Genomic DNA, 17,491 nt, shown 5'->3' with positions numbered 1-17,491 from the left:
GATGTCAGAAAAAGAGTCACCAGTGTCCTAAAAAATGCAGTTGTACACAATGTCCACTTAACCACGGACATGTGGACAAGTGGAGCAGGGCAGACTAAGGACTATATGACTGTGACAGCCCACTGGGTAGATGTATTGCCTCCCGCAGCAACAACAACAGCAGCGGTGGCACCAGTAGCAGCATCTCTCAAACGCCAACTCGTTCCTAGACAGGCTACGCTTTGTATCACCACTTTCCATAAGAGGCTGACAACCTCTTACGGAGACGGAGGAACATCATTGCAGATTGGCTTACCCCAATTGGACTCTCCTGGGGATTTGTGACATCGGACAACGCCACCAATATTGTGTGTGCATTACGGGGGTAATTCTGAGATGATCGCAGCAGCAAGTTTGTTAGCAATTGGGCAAAACCATGTGCACTGCAGGGGGGGGGGGGGGGCAGATATAACATTTGCAGAGAGAGTTAGATTTGGGTGGGTTATTTTGTTTCTGTGCAGGGTAAATACTGGCTGCTTTATTTTTACACTGCAATTTAGATTTCAGTTTGAATACACCCCACCCAAAACTAACTTTCTCTGCACATGTTATATCTGCCCCCCCTGCAGTGCACATGGTTTTGCCCAATTGCTAACAAACTTGCTGCTGCGATCATCTCAGAATTACCCCCTACATGTGGCCAAATTCCAGCACGTCCCATGTTTTGCACATACAATGAATTTGGTGGTGCAGAATTTAAAAAAAAATGACAGGGGCGTGCAAGAGATGCTGCCGGTGGCCCAAAGAATTGTGGGCCACTTTCGGCATTCAGCCACCGCGTGCCGAAGACTGCAGCACCAGCAAACACTCCTGAACATGCCCTGCCATCAGCTGAAGCAAGAGGTGGTGACGAGGTGGAATTTAACCCTCTATATGCTTCAGAGGATGGAGGAGCAGCAAAGGGCCATTCAAGCCTATACATCTGCCTACGATATAGGCAAAGGAGGGGGAATGCACCTGACTCAAGCGCAGTGGAGAATGATTTCAATGTTGTGCAAGGTTCTGCAACCCTTTGAACTTGCCACACGTGAAGTCAGTTCAGACACTGCCAGCCTGAGTCAGGTCATTCCCCTCATCAGGATTTTGCAGAAGCAGCTGGAGAGATTGAAGGAGGAGCTAAAACGGAAAGATTCCGCTAGGCATGTGGGACTTGTGGATGGAGACCTTCATTCGCTTAATCAGGATTCACGGGTGGTCAATCTGTTGAAATCGGAGCACTACATTTTGGCCACCGTGCTCGATCCTAGGTTTAAAGCCTACGTTGTATCTCTCTCTTTCCGGCAGACACAAGTCTGCAGATGTTCAAAGACCTGCTGTTGAGACAATTGTCAAGTCAAGCGGAACGTGACCCGCCAACAGCTCCTCCTTCATTTTCTACCGCCACTGGAGCTGCCAGGAAAAGGCTAAAATTTCCAAAACGACCCGCTGGCGGTGATGCAGGGCAGTCTGGAGCAATAGCTGACATCTGGTCCGGACTGAAGGAACTGCCAGCGATTACTGACATGTCGTCTACTGTCACTGCATATGATTCTGTCACCATTGAAAGAATGGTGGAGGATTATATGAGTGACAGCATCCAAGTAGGCATGTCAGACTGTCCGTACGTATACTGGCAGGAAAAAGAGGCAATTTGGAGGCCCTTGCACAAACTGGCTTTATTTTACCTAAGTTGCCCCCCCCTCCAGTGTGTACTCCAAAAGAGTGTTTAGTGCAGCCGGTAACCTTGTCAGCGATCGGCGTAGGAGGTTACTTCCAGAAAACGTGGAAATGATGATGTTCATCAAAATGAATTATAATCAATTCCCCCGTGGAGACATTTACCAGCAATTGCCTCCAGAAAGTGCACAGGGACCTGTGATGGTGGATTCATGTGGGGACGAATTAATACTCTGTGAGAGGGGGATGTGCACAGTGAAAGGGGTGGGGAATCGGACAGTAGAGCCAGTTTGTGCAAGGAGAGATTGATTGCTTCTTTTTTGGTTGGGGCCCAAACCAACCAGTCATTTCAGCTACAGTCGGGTGGCAGACCCTGTCTCTGAAATGATGGGTTTGTTAAAGTGTGCATGTCCTGTTTATACAACATAAGGGTGGGTGAGAGGGCCCAAGGACAATTCCATCTTGCACTTTTTTTATTTTTTTTATTTCTCATACGTTATAGAGGATGCTGGGGACTCCAAAAGGACCATGGGGTATAGACGGATCCGCAGGAGCTTGGGCACACTATAAAGACTTAAACTGGGTGTGAACTGGCTCCTCCCTCTATGCCCCTCCTCCAGACCTCAGTTAGACTTTGTGCCCAGGAGTGATGGTTCACACACTAGGGAAGCTCTCCTGAGTTTCTCTAAAAGACTTTGTTAGGTTTTTTATTTTCAGGGAGACCTGCTGGCTACAGGCTCCCTGCAGCATGGGAGTGAGGGGGGAGAAGCAGGACCTACTTCTTCTTAGTTCAAGGGATCTGCTTCTCGGCTACTGGACACCATTAGCTCCAGAGGGTTCGATCACTTGGTGCGCCTAGCTGCTTGTTCCTGGAGCCACGCCGTCACCCCCTCACAGAAGCCAGAAGAAAGAAGCCGGGTGAGTATTAGAAGAACCGAAGACTTCAGTGACGGCAGAAGACTTCAGTAACGGAGGTACAGCGGTTGCGCTGCGCTCCATGCTCCCACACACCAACGGCACCCACAGGGTGCAGGGCGCTGGGGGGGGGAGCACCCTGGGCAGCAGGTTGCTGATTTCTTCTTAAGGCTGGCGTAAAAGCATTCCGGTACCTAGCTATCGTATATCATACCCCCGCCAGCATATAACTGTGCTGCGCGCCATTATTTCCCCGCCGCCGGCTCCCACGGGTGCAGGGGGGGGAGCGCCCTGGACAGCATATTTCTGTTCGTAATTACTTATGCTGGCGGTGCCAGGGCTCCGTGTCCCGGACCCCCGCCAGCGTGTAGTAGCGCACTGCGCGCCATTTTCCCACCGCCGCCGGCTCCATGGGTGCAGGTCGCTGGGGGGGGGGGGGGGAGGGGCGCCCTGGGCAGCATTTGTTAAATCATCCCGGGCGGGGGAACATATCCAGACACCGGGTGTTTTCACCCCGCCAGGGCACCGCAGCGTGCACGCTGCGCTCCGTCGCTCCCACACACCAACGATATGCGGGGCGCGGGGGGGCGCCCTGGGCTGCGTTTTTGTACATATAGGGGTATATACAGGTGGTTAATCCCTGTATATAAGCCCCCAGTTCAATTTAAAGTTATATATGTATATATGTTTGAGAGGGTAAGCGCGCCGGGAAGGGGCGGAGCTTAGCCCTCATAGACTCAGCGCCATTTTCCTCAGATCCCCGTCAGGGGGGGGGGGGGGGGGGGGGGCACAGTGTTTTAATGCTATGTGGTTGTCGTATAGCATTATGTTTTATAATGGACGCGTAATCACTCTTATATTACATAAATTCACTGTTTCCCTGTTTGTACCCACTATTGGTTAGTCGACATATGTCGGCAGGTGTGAGGGCTTTGTCATAAGCTGCTGTGGGGATAACTGTCGGCTTCGCCGGCGTATTGCGGTACTTGATTCGGAAAATTAAGTATTAGCAAATGGGTGTTTGTGTACTTACACAGTAAACACGATAGGGGAGATACAATTGTTCATGGATGCCCAGTCGGCATCAACGGTATTTCCTGGGTAAAGAATTATCAGGCTGTTCTGGCCTTGTACCTGTATGTATGTATATATATATATATATATATATATATATGTATATGGGGGGGGGGAGTGTTATCAAAATTGTATTTGTATTACTTCCCTCAGACCCCTCGGGGTTCCGTGATTATTATTATTATTTTTTGCCCACTTACTATTCCTTGCTGTCGACATTTATTAAGTTTCTGTCGACCATAACGTTCCTGGTAGATCCACATCGGGGGCATGTCAGTACATGCTCATACACATTCGCAACACATTACTGTCACTATATGTGTATATATGTAAATATAGGTTATATATGCATGGTGAGGATATATGTGTTCTATTGTGTATTACATGATGTATATTCATGAATGCTGAAATAATGGTATTCTTATCATGTGCTGGTCGCTCTGTTGATTTAAGCTCTAGATTGGCCGTGACGAGTTGGTTTCGATCCTCTCAAGGAGTCCGAATATTATTCTCTTCACAACGCGGAGAGAAAATTATGACAGTCAACTCCTGGTCGACGCAGAGCCCGGTCGCAAAGGATCATACACAGGCAGCAAAGTGAAATTTTATTTCTATACTTTGACCTTATTTGCACTGTATGCACTTGAGGGAGTGTTGTAGTCGGGTAGGCATCCGATAGAATTATCCTACCCAGAGTGGGTAGGCTTGCCTATGTTTATTTTTCCTTATAACATTACAGCAGGCTGCCATGTGACAGCAGGAGGTTTGACCGGAAAAATGCGGAGGAGGTCTCCGGGAGAAGCTGGTGGGAGGTATACAGGTGTTTGGTGTGGCCTCTGTTCAGTCAATCTCGGCGGTTTCCGCTGGTAAGTCTGAATTCGTGAGTTAGCCTCCTTCACAACGGTTGGTGACGCATTCTTTTGTGGGATGCAGTCGTTTTAATCGGTTCGATACCGTTCTTTTTTCCTTTTCTGTGTAGACAGTGGAGGGTGAAAAGGTAAGTGTTCTGCAGCCTTGTTAGGTTCGCAGAAGTGGACGTAGTTTTCTGTTTCCACTACATACACCACTTGTCGCTGAGTCTATCTGGATGGTCCCCACTCCGGTGACCACTTGTCTACTAATTTTCAGTTAGTCCAGGAATAGACTAGGACCTGTGAGTTATTTATAGAAGCAAAAGGGGGACATTCTGAGTTACGGTTGTTTCCCCTTACTGTTTTTTCTATTAGTTCTTGCCTTTCCCCTATGGAAGGGGACGTAGTACGCGACGCCATACAGAGGTGCGTCACGTTCAGGACATAGTCTGGTTGTCCCTGTATAAAGGTACATATCGTTGTTTCTCTCTGACTGTTCTTCGGCGCAGGGATTGGCTGTTGTTCCCAACGACGCAGTTGTCAGAAGTGGGTTTCAGAGTAGATACTGACCGGTTAAGGTTCGGTGTTTTTCCTGTGGAAAGAGGTCTGAGGATCCAGAGTTGGATCGGATTGGAGTGACACCTCATCAATATGTTCCATTATTAAGACAGATCGGTGCGGCCTAAGAGGTTTTTTTTCGATGAGCAGGTCTAATACCAGAGTGGTTTTCATGGGACCAGTTGGAAATGTGGTCCGGGTCTCACCTGCGCATGCACCGGAATATAATCAAAACGGCCAGGACATCGCTTCTGTGGTGTCTGCTCGGTTCTTTCCTTCTAGAGGAATGACGGTTAGGGATCCAGGTTTAGATCCGGGTGTCCGTGCATACAGATTTTCAAAGCTGGGGAGCAGTCCTTTGCAAGGGACGTATTTCAAGAGGATGAGGTCAAGTTGGGAAATTTGTCTGCTGTAAGCTTTCTTGAATTAAGAGCTATTTTAGACGAATGTATTTTTCGTGTTCTGCCGTGTTAATTCTGCCAGACGAATTGTCAGCAATGGCGTAAGTAAGCCGCTATGGCGGAACAAGGAGCAAAGCGGCAATGGCAGTAGAGGTACAGTTTGCAGTTGAGTGGGAAGTCTGGTAAACGCTATATTAGCAGTCTTCGTTCCGGAAGTAAACGACGGAGAATTAGATTGCCTCTGCTGACACGATATCCTGCAGGGGAAAATCCAGTCATCATCGAGAAGCTTTCCCAGACGTGACAAGTCTTTGAGGAGTGTCGCAATTGGACATGTTGGCATCTCGCCTCAACGAGAGGCCTCAAGGAGATTGTTCCAGGTCAAGGGACACTCAAGATATAGCAGTGGAAATCCTCGTGACACCGTGGACGTTTTAGTCGGTTTATGTGGCCTCTCCGCTTTCACTTTTCTGACAGTGGTAAGCGTAAGATGATCAGAGGTTCCGGTGATCCTCTTAAATCCGGTCTAGCCAGCGAGGGTTGGGTATCCAGTTTTTCATGGTTTACTCATAGAAAATTACTGCCCTCTTCCTTTACGGGGCGGTAAGGTTACAACAAGATCAGGGTGTGTATCAGGACTTGCTGCGTCTGACGGTGGGGCAGTTGAATGCCATATCCTACGCCGATCGGGAGTTCCCAGTGAAGTCGTTTCCTCAATTCTTCAGGCTAGGAAAGTACTAACGGCGAAGCGTTACCACCGTTGTTGGAGTAATTATGTGTCTCGGTGTGTATCCAGGAAGGCTCCTATGGAGGACTTTCAGCTAGGTTGTGCTTATCCATGCTTTACAAGCCGGTGTGGAGGCAAGCCTAATAAGTTTCTTTACAGAATTTCTCTCTTGGAAAGTGGTCAGGCTATTGGCTTTGACGTCCGCAAGGCAGGTGTCGGAAGTGGTGGGTTTGTCTCACAAGAGCCTAATTTGATCTTTCAGGTGGATAGAGAAGAATTGAGTACTCGGTTGGTAGTTCTACCAAGAGTGGTTTCTGGGTTTCGCAGAAATCGGTCTATTTTGATGCCGGTGGTTACTTAGGCATTAGCTGATTCAAATTCCCTTGATCTAGCCAGTGATTTGAGTATGTAGGTTGTCAATTTGGCTCAGTTTGGAGAAACAGAGACTCTGTTTGTCTGGTATGTTCCCAGCTTGGTTTGGGAGACTGCGTTATGCAGTCTGTTACGTGCTGAATCTGTGATGCGGTTTGGCATGGTCGTTCTACGGCTGATTTGCTGTCACCAAAGTCGGTGGAAGTTCATTCTTTTGGGAAGATGGGCTTTTCTTGGGCGGATGCCCGAGGAGTCTCGGCGGTTTAGCTTTGCCGAGCGGATTCTTGGTCGGGATCAAACGCTTTTGCTATGCTCTACAAGTTTGATACCCTGATTTTTGGGGACCTTATGTTTGCTCATTCGGTGCTGCAGAGTCGTCCGCATTCTCCCGCCCGTTTTGGAGTTTTGGTATAAACCCCATGGTCCTTTTGGAGTCCCCAGCATCCTTTAGGACGTATGAGAAAATAGGATTTTAGTACCTACCGGTAAATCCTTTTCTCTTAGTCCGTAGAGGATGCTGGGCGCCCATCCCAGTGCGTACTGTGTCTGCAGTTATGGCTTTTGGTTACACCCTGGTGGGGTGTCTTTTCTGTCTGGCGGTTGCTACCGTTGTTCATGACATAGCATGCGGGGTCTTCATTTTTGTTTATGTGGACACACGGGTTGTGTTACAGATTCTTTCAGCATGTGGCTGTGTTTTGTTCATGCCGTTGGCTGGTATTCTACTGAATGCCTCGTTCTACGAGGTGTTTGAGGTGTGAGCTGGTATGACACTCACCGTGTTATAACAATAAATTCTTTCCTCGAAATTGTCCATCTCTCCTGGGCACAGTTTTCTAACCGAGGTCTGGAGGAGGGGCATAGAGGGAGGAGCCAGTTCACACCCAGTTTAAGTCTTTATAGTGTGCCCAAGCTCCTGCGGATCCGTCTATACCCCATGGTCCTTTTGGAGTCCCCAGCATCCTCTACGGACTAAGAGAAAATGATTTACCGGTAGGTACTAAAATCCTATTTTATCTCTGCATCATGTGCTGTTTGGGGACTATTTTTTTTTTTAATGCCATCCTCTCTGACACTGCAGTGCCACTCCTAGATGGGCCAGGTGTTTGTGCCGGCCACTTGGTTCGCTTAGCTTAGTCATCCAGTGACCTTGGTGCAAATTTTAGGACTAAAAATAATATTGTGAGGTGTTCAGAATAGACTGGAAATTATGGTTATTGAGGTTAATAATACTGTAGGATCAAAATTACCCCCAAATTCTATGATTTAAGATGTTTTTGAGGGGTTTTTAAATAAAAAACACCCGAATTCGACAAAAATTTTTAAGGGAGGTTTTGCCAAAATGCGTCCGAATCCAAAACACGGCCGCGGAACCAAAACCAAAACACAAAACCCGAAAAATGTCCGGTGCACATCTCTAGTTCTAGCATCCTATAAAGCAGGGGTGGGGAACATCCGGCCCGTGGGCCGTATAAGCTCCACATAGCCACTTTGCCTGGCCCGGCCAGAGTAACAGGGAAAACGCAGGAGAGGAGGGAGACTGCATCCAATGGAGGGGACAGATGGAGGAGGTCGGTAGCATGTGGGACGGAGGAGGACGTGGGTTACCTGGCAACCTTGGGTGGGACTAGGAGGGGGTGTGGCCTGGCCGAGGGGGACGTGGGTTACGAGTGCACTCTGCGCGCTGTCTGAGTGTGTTCCCCACATGTCTTCTGAGCTTCTGCTGTTTTCCTGACTCCTGTGCCTGGCTTCTAGCAGACCCGTTCACCGAAGTCTGCTGGCAGAAGTCTGGATGGGACCTGTCCTGCAGTGGTGGTGAGTGCCCTGCTGGGGACATTGTGTGTACTTGGCACTATACTCGGTACATTATTGGTAACTGCACTATACTGGGGACATCATGGGAAACTGGCACTATACTGGGAGACATTATGTGTAAGGAGCACTAATGTAGTCATTATGTGTAAGGGTGCATGCTTTTTTGTGGGGAGGGGGTGTTAGTTGCTTAAAATATGGCCCGTGAATGATCTTAAAAAATCCAAGTGGCCCCTGGCAGAGAAAAGGTACCCCACCCCTGCTATAAAGAATTAGTCTACCAAGTAGGAAGGAATGTTCCTGTGATCAAACGGACTTACTAGGCCTGAAGGACTCACCCACTGCATTTGTTGCAAGGCATTTCCTCATTTTACAGCTGGATTTGCAAGAATGAGGTAAGTTTCATTTACCAGGGTCTGTACTTGGGGAGATACAGCAGAATACCCCAACTAAGTTATCCTCTTACTAGCTGCCTGCTGTTATTCTGTGTCGCTATGGATACTGCTCAGTCTTGTAAGTAAAAATAAAATAAATATACTGGGCGTCTGTAGCCTTTAGTCCTCTTCTTCCTGAAATGAACATGGGAGGGGGTCTGTATTGAGCCTTGGTTTTCTTCCTAAATACACTCTACAGACGTAAAATTTATTTACAGACGTAAAATAAACCTTTTGCCAAGCAGAAATTATTATGTTACTGTAACTGTGGCTAGGTGTCTGTTTCCCTAAAAGCTTTTAAAAGAGCTGTAATTTCTCACATGTACCAAGCCCACAGTTCTCTGTTATGTAATTGATGAGCTGCATCTTTCTGTAACCGTGATATAATAAGAAACATGACAAATATGTGTCTTCCTTTCAACTCTCTTATAATAAGATTTTACTTACCGATAAATCTATTTCTCGTAGTCCGTAGTGGATGCTGGGACTCCGTCAGGACCATGGGGAATAGCGGCTCCGCAGGAGACAGGGCACAAAATTTAAAAGTTTGACCACTAGGTGGTGTGTACTGGCTCCTCCCCCTATGACCCTCCTCCAAGCCTCAGTTAGGATACTGTGCCCGGACGAGCGTACACAATAAGGAAGGATTTTGAATCCCGGGTAAGACTCATACCAGCCACACCAATCACACCGTACAACTTGTGATCTGAACCCAGTTAACAGTATGACAAACGTAGGAGCCTCTGAACAGACGGCTCACAACAATAACAACCCGATTTTTTTGTAACAATAACTATGTACAAGTATTGCAGACAATCCGCACTTGGGATGGGCGCCCAGCATCCACTACGGACTACGAGAAATAGATTTATCGGTAAGTAAAATCTTATTTTCTCTGACGTCCTAGTGGATGCTGGGACTCCGTCAGGACCATGGGGATTATACCAAAGCTCCCAAACGGGCGGGAGAGTGCGGATGACTCTGCAGCACCGAATGAGAGAACTCCAGGTCCTCCTTAGCCAGGGTATCAAATTTGTAGAATTTTACAAACGTGTTCTCCCCTGACCACGTAGCTGCTCGGCAGAGTTGTAATGCCGAGACCCCTCGGGCAGCCGCCCAAGATGAGCCCACCTTCCTTGTGGAATGGGCCTTGACAGATTTAGGCTGTGGCAGGCCTGCCACAGAATGTGCAAGTTGAATTGTGCTACAAATCCAACGAGCAATCGTCTGCTTAGAAGCAGGAGCACCCAGCTTGTTGGGTGCATACAGTATAAACAGCGAGTCAGATTTTCTGACTCCAGCCGTCCTTGAAATATATATTTTCAATGCTCTGACAACGTCCAGCAACTTGGAATCCTCCCAATCGCTAGTAGCCGCAGGCACCACAATAGGCTGGTTCAGGTGAAACGCTGAAACCACCTTAGGCAGAAAGTGAGGACGCGTCCGCAGTTCTGCCCTGTCCGAATGGAAAATCAGATATGGGCTTTTATACGATAAAGCCGCCAATTCTGACACTCTCCTGGCTGAAGCCAGGGCCAGTAGCATGGTTACTTTCCATGTAAGATATTTCAAATCCACCGATTTGAGTGGCTCAAACCAATGGGATTTGAGAAAATCCAAAACTACATTAAGATCCCACGGTGCCACTGGGGGCACAACCGGGGGCTGTATATGTAGTACTCCTTTTACAAAAGTCTGGACTTCAGGAACTGAAGCCAATTCTTTCTGGAAGAAAATCGACAGGGCCGAAATTTGAACCTTAATGGACCCTAATTTGAGGCCCATAGACAATCCTGTTTGCAGGAAATGTAGGAATCGACCCAGTTGAAATTCCTCCGTCGGGGCCTTCCTGGCCTCACACCACGCAACATATTTTCTCCAAATGCGGTGATAATGTTGTGCAGTCACCTCCTTCCTGGCTTTTACCAGGGTAGGGATGACCTCTTCCGGAATGCCTTTTTCCCTTAGGATTCGGCGTTCAACCGCCATGCCGTCAAACGCAGCCGCGGTAAGTCTTGGAATAGACACGGTCCCTGCTGAAGCAGGTCCCGTCTTAGAGGTAGAGGCCACGGATCTTCCGTGAGCATCTCCTGAAGTTCCGGGTACCAAGTTCTTCTTGGCCAATCCGGAGCCACGAGTATCGTTCTTACTCCCCTTTGCCGTATAATTCTCAGTACTTTTGGTATGAGAGGCAGAGGAGGAAACACATACACTGACTGGTACACCCATGGTGTTACCAGAGCGTCTACAGCTATTGCCTGAGGGTCTCTTGACCTGGCGCAATACCTGTCCAGTTTTTTGTTGAGGCGGGACGCCATCATGTCCACCATTGGTCTTTCCCAATGGACCACAATCATGTGGAAGACTTCTGGATGAAGTCCCCACTCTCCCGGGTGCAGATCGTGTCTGCTGAGGAAGTCTGCTTCCCAGTTGTCCACTCCCGGGATGAACACAGCTGACAGTGCTAACACATGATTTTCTGCCCAGCGGAGAATCCTTGCAGCTTCTGCCATTGCCCTCCTGCTTCTTGTGCCGCCCTGTCTGTTTACGTGGGCGACTGCCGTGATGTTGTCCGACTGAATCAACACCGGCTGACCCTGAAGCAGAGGTTTCCATAGCAGAGACACTCTTGTCCTTGTGGACAATTTTATCCGCTGATGCATCTGCAGATGCGATCCGGACCATTTGTCCAGCAGATCCCACTGAAAAGTTCGTGCATGGAATCTGCCGAATGGAATCGCTTCGTAAGAAGCTACCATTTTTCCCAGGACTCTTGTGCATTGATGCACAGATACTTTTCCTGGTTTTAGGAGGTTCCTGACTAGATCGGATAACTCCCTGGCTTTCTCCTCCGGAAGAAATACCTTTTTCTGAACAGTGTCCAGAATCATCCCTAGGAACAACAGACGTGTCGTCGGGATCAGTTGGGATTTTGGAAAATTCAGAATCCACCCGTGTTGTTGGAGCACTACTTGGGTTAGTGCTACTCCGACCTCCAGCTGTTCTCTGGATCTTGCCCTTATCAGGAGATCGTCCAAGTAAGGGATAATTAAGACGCCTTCTCTTCGAAGAAGGATCATCATTTCGGCCATTACCTTGGTAAAGACCCGGGGTGCCGTGGACAATCCAAACGGCAGCGTCTGAAACTGATAATGACAGTTTTGGACCACGAACCTGAGGTACCCTTGGTGTGAAGGACAAATTGGAACATGAAGGTAAGCATCCTTGATGTCCAAGGACACCATAAAATCCCCTTCTTCCAGATTCGCTATCACTGCTCTGAGTGACTCCATCTTGAACTTGAATTTTTGTATGTACAGGTTCAGAGATTTTAGATTTAGAATCGGTCTTACCGAGCCGTCCGGCTTCGGTACCACAAATAGCGTGGAGTAATACCCCTGTCCCTGTTGTAGGAGGGGTACCTTGACTATCACCTGCTGAGAATACAGCTTGTGAATGGCCTCCAATACCGTCGCCCTGTCGGAGGGAGACGTTGGCAAAGCAGACTTTAGGAAACGGCGAGGAGGGGACTTCTCGAATTCCAACCTGTAACCCTGAGATGATACCTGCAGGATCCAGGGGTCCACCTGCGAGTGAGCCCACTGTGCGCTGAAATGTTTGAGGCGACCCCCCACCGCCCCTGAGTTTGCTTGTAAGGTCCCAGCGTCATGCTGACGCCTTTGTAGAAGCCGGGGAGGGCTTCTGCTCTTGGGAAGGAGCTGCTTGTTGCAGTCTCTTACCCTTTCCTTTGCCTCGGGGCAAATATGAATGTCCTTTTGCTCGTTTGTTCTTATAGGAACGAAGGGACTGCGGCTGAAAAGCCTGCGGCTTTTTCTGCTGGGAGGTGACCTGGGGTAAAAAGGTGGATTTTCCGGCCGTTGCCGTGGCCACCAGATCCGATAGACCGACCCCAAATAATTCCTCCCCCTTATACGGCAATACTTCCATATGTCGTTTGGAATCCGCATCACCTGACCACTGGCGCGTCCATAAACTTCTTCTGGCAGATATGGACATCGCACTTACTCTTGATGCCAGAGTGCAAATATCTCTCTGTGCATCTCGCATATAAAGAAATGCATCCTTTAACTGCTCTATAGTCAGTAAAATACTGTCCCTATCCAGGGTATCAATATTTTCAGACAGTGACTCCGACCAAGCAACGCCAGCACTGCACATCCAGGCTGAGGCGATTGCTGGTCTCAGTATAACACCCGTATGTGTGTATATACTTTTTAATGTATTCTCCAGCCTCCTATCGGCTGGATCCTTGAGGGCGGCCGTATCAGGAGACGGTAACGCCACTTGCTTTGATAAGCGTGTGAGCGCCTTATCCACCCTAGGAGGTGTTTCCCAGCGCGCCCTAACCTCTGGCGGGAAAGGGTATAATGCCAATAACTTCTTTGAAATTAGCAGTTTTCTATCTGGGGTAACCCACGCTTCATCACACACTTCATTCAGTTCCTCTGATTCAGGAAAAACTATCGGTAGTTTTTTCACACCCCACATAATACCACAAAAAGGGGTACTTGCAGTATCAGAGATATGCAAAGCCTCCTTCATTGCCGTGATCATATAACGTGTGGCCCTACTGGAAAATACGTTTGTTTCTTCACCGTCGACACTGGATTCAGTGTCAGTGTCTGGGTCTGTGTCGACCGACTGAGGTAAAGGGCGTTTTACAGCCCCTGACGGTGTCTGAGACGCCTGGACAGGTACTAACTGGTTTGCCGGCTGTCTCATGTCGTCAACCGACTTTTGTAGCGTGCTGACACTATCCCGTAATTCCATAAACAAAGCCATCCATTCTGGTGTCGACTCCCTAGGGGGTGACATCACCATTACAGGCAATTGCTCCGCCTCCACGCCAACATCGTCCTCATACATGTCGACACACACGTACCGACACACAGCAGACACACAGGGAATGCTCTGATAGAAGACAGGACCCCACTAGCCCTTTGGGGAGACAGAGGGAGAGTTTGCCAGCACACACCCAAGCGCTATAAATATATATAGGGACAACCTTAATAAGTGTGTTCCCTTTATAGCAGCTCAAATATTATAAATATCGCCAATAAGTGCCCCCCCTCTCTGTTTTTACCCTGTTTCTGTAGTGCAGTGCAGGGGAGAGTCCTGGGAGCCTTCCTCGCAGCGGAGCTGGGCAGGAAAATGGCGCTGTGTGCTGAGGAGAATAGGCCCCGCCCCCTTTTCGGCGGGCTTCTTCTCCCGGTTTTTTTGGAACCTGGCAGGGGTTAAATACATCCATATAGCCCCAGGGGCTATATGTGATATATTTTAGCCAGAATAGGTATATTACATTGCTGCCCACGGGGCCCCCCCCAGCGCCCTGCACCCTCAGTGACCGCTGGTGTGAAGTGTGCGGAGAGCAATGGCGCACAGCTGCAATGCTGTGCGCTACCTCATGAAGACTGAGACGTCTTCTGCCGCCGGTTTCTGGACCTCTTCTCTATTCGGCATCTGCAAGGGGGTCGGCGGCGCGGCTCCGGTGACCCATCCAGGCTGTACCTGTGATCGTCCCTCTGGAGCTAGTGTCCAGTAGCCTAAGAAGCAAATCCATCCTGCACGCAGGTGAGTTCACTTCTTCTCCCCTAAGTCCCTCGTTGCAGTGAGCCTGTTGCCAGCAGGACTCACTGAAAATAAAAAACCTAACAAACTTTTTCTAAGCAGCTCTTTAGGAGAGCCACCTAGATTGCACCCTGCTCGGACGGGCACAAAAACCTAACTGAGGCTTGGAGGAGGGTCATAGGGGGAGGAGCCAGTACACACCACCTAGTGGTCAAACTTTTAAATTTTGTGCCCTGTCTCCTGCGGAGCCGCTATTCCCCATGGTCCTGACGGAGTCCCAGCATCCACTAGGACGTCAGAGAAAAATAAAATCTAAATATTTTTTTGAAAATCCAGAAGTAGTAATGTTGGTCCTGTAAATTGAGCAATGAGGTAAATAATTTAACAAGCCTCCATAGTAACTATTGTGTACTGCGTGAATGATTACTGTTTTATTTACCAACCACATTTTCTTTCCCACAGCGCTACTGCTGGATATCATTCTTGTAGGGATAGTGAAAGGAATAGTGAAGCGGCGACGACCTACACAAAATCGCATGGACATGTTCGCTACCTTCTCTGTGGACAAGTATTCCTTCCCTTCAGGCCATGCTACGAGAGCGGCAATGGTGTCTCGGTTCATGCTTAATCACTTGGTACTGGCTGTGCCAGTCAGGATCCTTGTGATGCTTTGGGCTGTTGTGGTTAGTTTGTCCAGAGTCATGCTGGGTAGACACAATGTAACTGATGTGCTGTTTGGATTTTTCATGGGGCACATGCAATATAGTTTGGTTGAATACCTGTGGCTGTCACCAACTACATTACCTGCTCTATTCAATATGTGAAGTAACAGGAGTTGGTATTTTTTTGGGTGGCTTCACCTAAGCCTCATTCTCATTGCCAATGGATACAACTAGATTGCCCACCACATCTTGAAGCTTTTGGTACATGGACCTCCAACTATACCTCTGAGGGGTCAGACGCATACAGCACTTAGGCAAAAAAAGTGACTGATATAAGAAGAGATCAGTAGACTGCACTAGCTGTACAAGCATTGCACTCCAAATCCAGCATTTTTTCTGCTGCAGTGTTGGTCTATGAGCCATGGACATCACACATTTTTGCAGAAAAATCCAAGTGTTGAAGAGGGAAGTATAAAATATAAATTGTTCTACTTTTTCTTCAGCTGATAGTTTTTGGTAAATTATTTTGTATTTGATAAAAACAGTATGTTTTGATTTATTTGTTTTATTTCAAGTATATTTTGAAATTACCCTTAAACACAGTAATCTTTATTTTTAAATAATTGTATCCTGTATTAGTAGAACATCACTGTGCTGATTTTGGTTTGTTTCATGTCAAATATCAAAATTTGTGTTTTATTTTATTTTGTTTTTATTCATTCATTCAGGATTCAGAAAAAAAAGTCTACATTGTTATATGTCCCTTTTATGGGTGGTGGTTTTAAGAAAATTACAATCTATCATAATAGTCAACTTTCATTAGAATTGTCTGAGAGACCAATATATTCTTCTCTGAGAGAAAGGAAATCCGTTCACCTGGTACTGTTAATCTATAGCACCGCATCTTTTCCAACAGCATAACTTGAATTTTTGCCCCACCATTGCCAGCTAGCCTTAATGATGGATGACATGCATGAAATGTTTCAGTGCAGGAACTATAGTGGAACAATGTATAAAGACAGTTGGGGTTAAATATTAACAAAGTGTTGTAACCCATACCAACCAATCAACAATCAGCTAGGATCCGCTGAGTGCAAATTAAAAAGTGAAAGCAAGTTTTTATTTTTGGTAATAAATCATTCCATTGTTTAAATTCCATTTTTTATTTGTCGAGTACAGTACAGTGGAAGTTTTTTTGTAGTTGCAGAAATGAGACTAGATATTTCTGGCTTGATTGTGTCACCATTTATACTGATTTTTATGATGTAGTGGTAAAATTAATTTAGAATTAATTTTCTTTGTTATTTACCTTTTTGCATTTTATCTTTTTATTTTGATTTCTGCCTAATGTAAGTGACTCCACCATGGGTGAAAAATAAAATCTCCATGGTGACGTCTCGATCAGAAGGGGTATTTTAAGTGAGATTGCTGCATCTGCTACAGTGTGTATGAAAGCTCATTTAAAAAAATCTGTTTGATGTTTTTGATACCAATGTGGTTATGTCTGACAGGTCCATTTATATTTGATTATTTGCAAAACATTGTTAATACTTTGTAATCCGCAAAGACATTGAGGAATTCTACAAATTTGCACCTATTAGCTAGGGGTCATGTTGAGTACATGCAGTTTGTGCAACTCGGGAGTTTGCATCTGAAAAAAAGACAAAAGTATTCCTTCCCTTCAGGCCATGCTACGAGAGTGACAGTGGTGTCTTGGTTCATGCTTAGCACTTGGTACTGGCTATGCTTTGTTGTGCTTTGGGCTGTTTTGGTTATGTCCAGAGTCATGCTGGGTAGACACATGTAACTGATGTGTATTTGTATTGGTTAAGTGTCACATGCAATATAGTTTGGTTAAATACCCGTGGCCGTCACGAGACATTAAACCTGCATTATTCATTGTGACTTATTTAACATGAGGTGGTATCGCCTAAGCCTCATTCTCATAGCCAATGGATACAACTAGGTTGCCCACCACATCTTGAAGCTTTTGGTACATGGACCTCCTGCTCAGGTGCAGTATGTGTCTGACTCCTCAGAGATATATCTTAGAAGGGTCAGACAAATACTGCGCCTGAGTAAAAAAAACATTGACAAAACTTACAAGCCATGATGATCTTGCAAAATCAGAAGATGCATCCAGCTCTTCATGGGTAGCACAGCTGATCATCATTATTTGTGTCAACCCCACCATTTTGTATTTTGGCTATGCTGATGCCCCTCCCTCCCCTGATCTCTCTCTTCGTTAGAGGTAGCATGTGCTCATAAGTGCAAGATATCTTTGACCATATTCATATGGCCGCAGACGGAAGTAGTGCTTTGTGCCAATGATCAGAGCATGTGGAGTTTGTGCAGTACTTTGTATCCAACTCAGTATGATCCCCTTTGTGTGTTTTTTTTT

The 17,491-nt window shown here is 47.0% G+C and overlaps 1 protein-coding gene across 2 annotated transcripts in view; it reads left to right on the top strand.

Annotated features, from left to right (window-relative positions):
• Positions 1-15,645, top strand: part of PLPP6 (phospholipid phosphatase 6) — a 58,655-nt gene extending 43,010 nt beyond the window's left edge. For both annotated transcript variants that reach the window (XM_063940250.1, XM_063940249.1), the window contains exon 3: positions 14,891-15,645. In XM_063940250.1, the coding sequence (XP_063796320.1) occupies positions 14,891-15,252 (362 nt within the window). In that variant the 3' untranslated portion in view covers positions 15,253-15,645. The remainder of the gene's footprint in view (positions 1-14,890) is intronic.
• Positions 15,646-17,491: the final 1,846 nt, after the last annotated feature.

Source organism: Pseudophryne corroboree, chromosome 9 (genome assembly GCF_028390025.1).
Source record: "Pseudophryne corroboree isolate aPseCor3 chromosome 9, aPseCor3.hap2, whole genome shotgun sequence".
NCBI classification, from domain to species: Eukaryota; Metazoa; Chordata; class Amphibia; order Anura; family Myobatrachidae; genus Pseudophryne; species Pseudophryne corroboree.
This window is presented reverse-complemented; position numbering and strand designations above follow the sequence as displayed.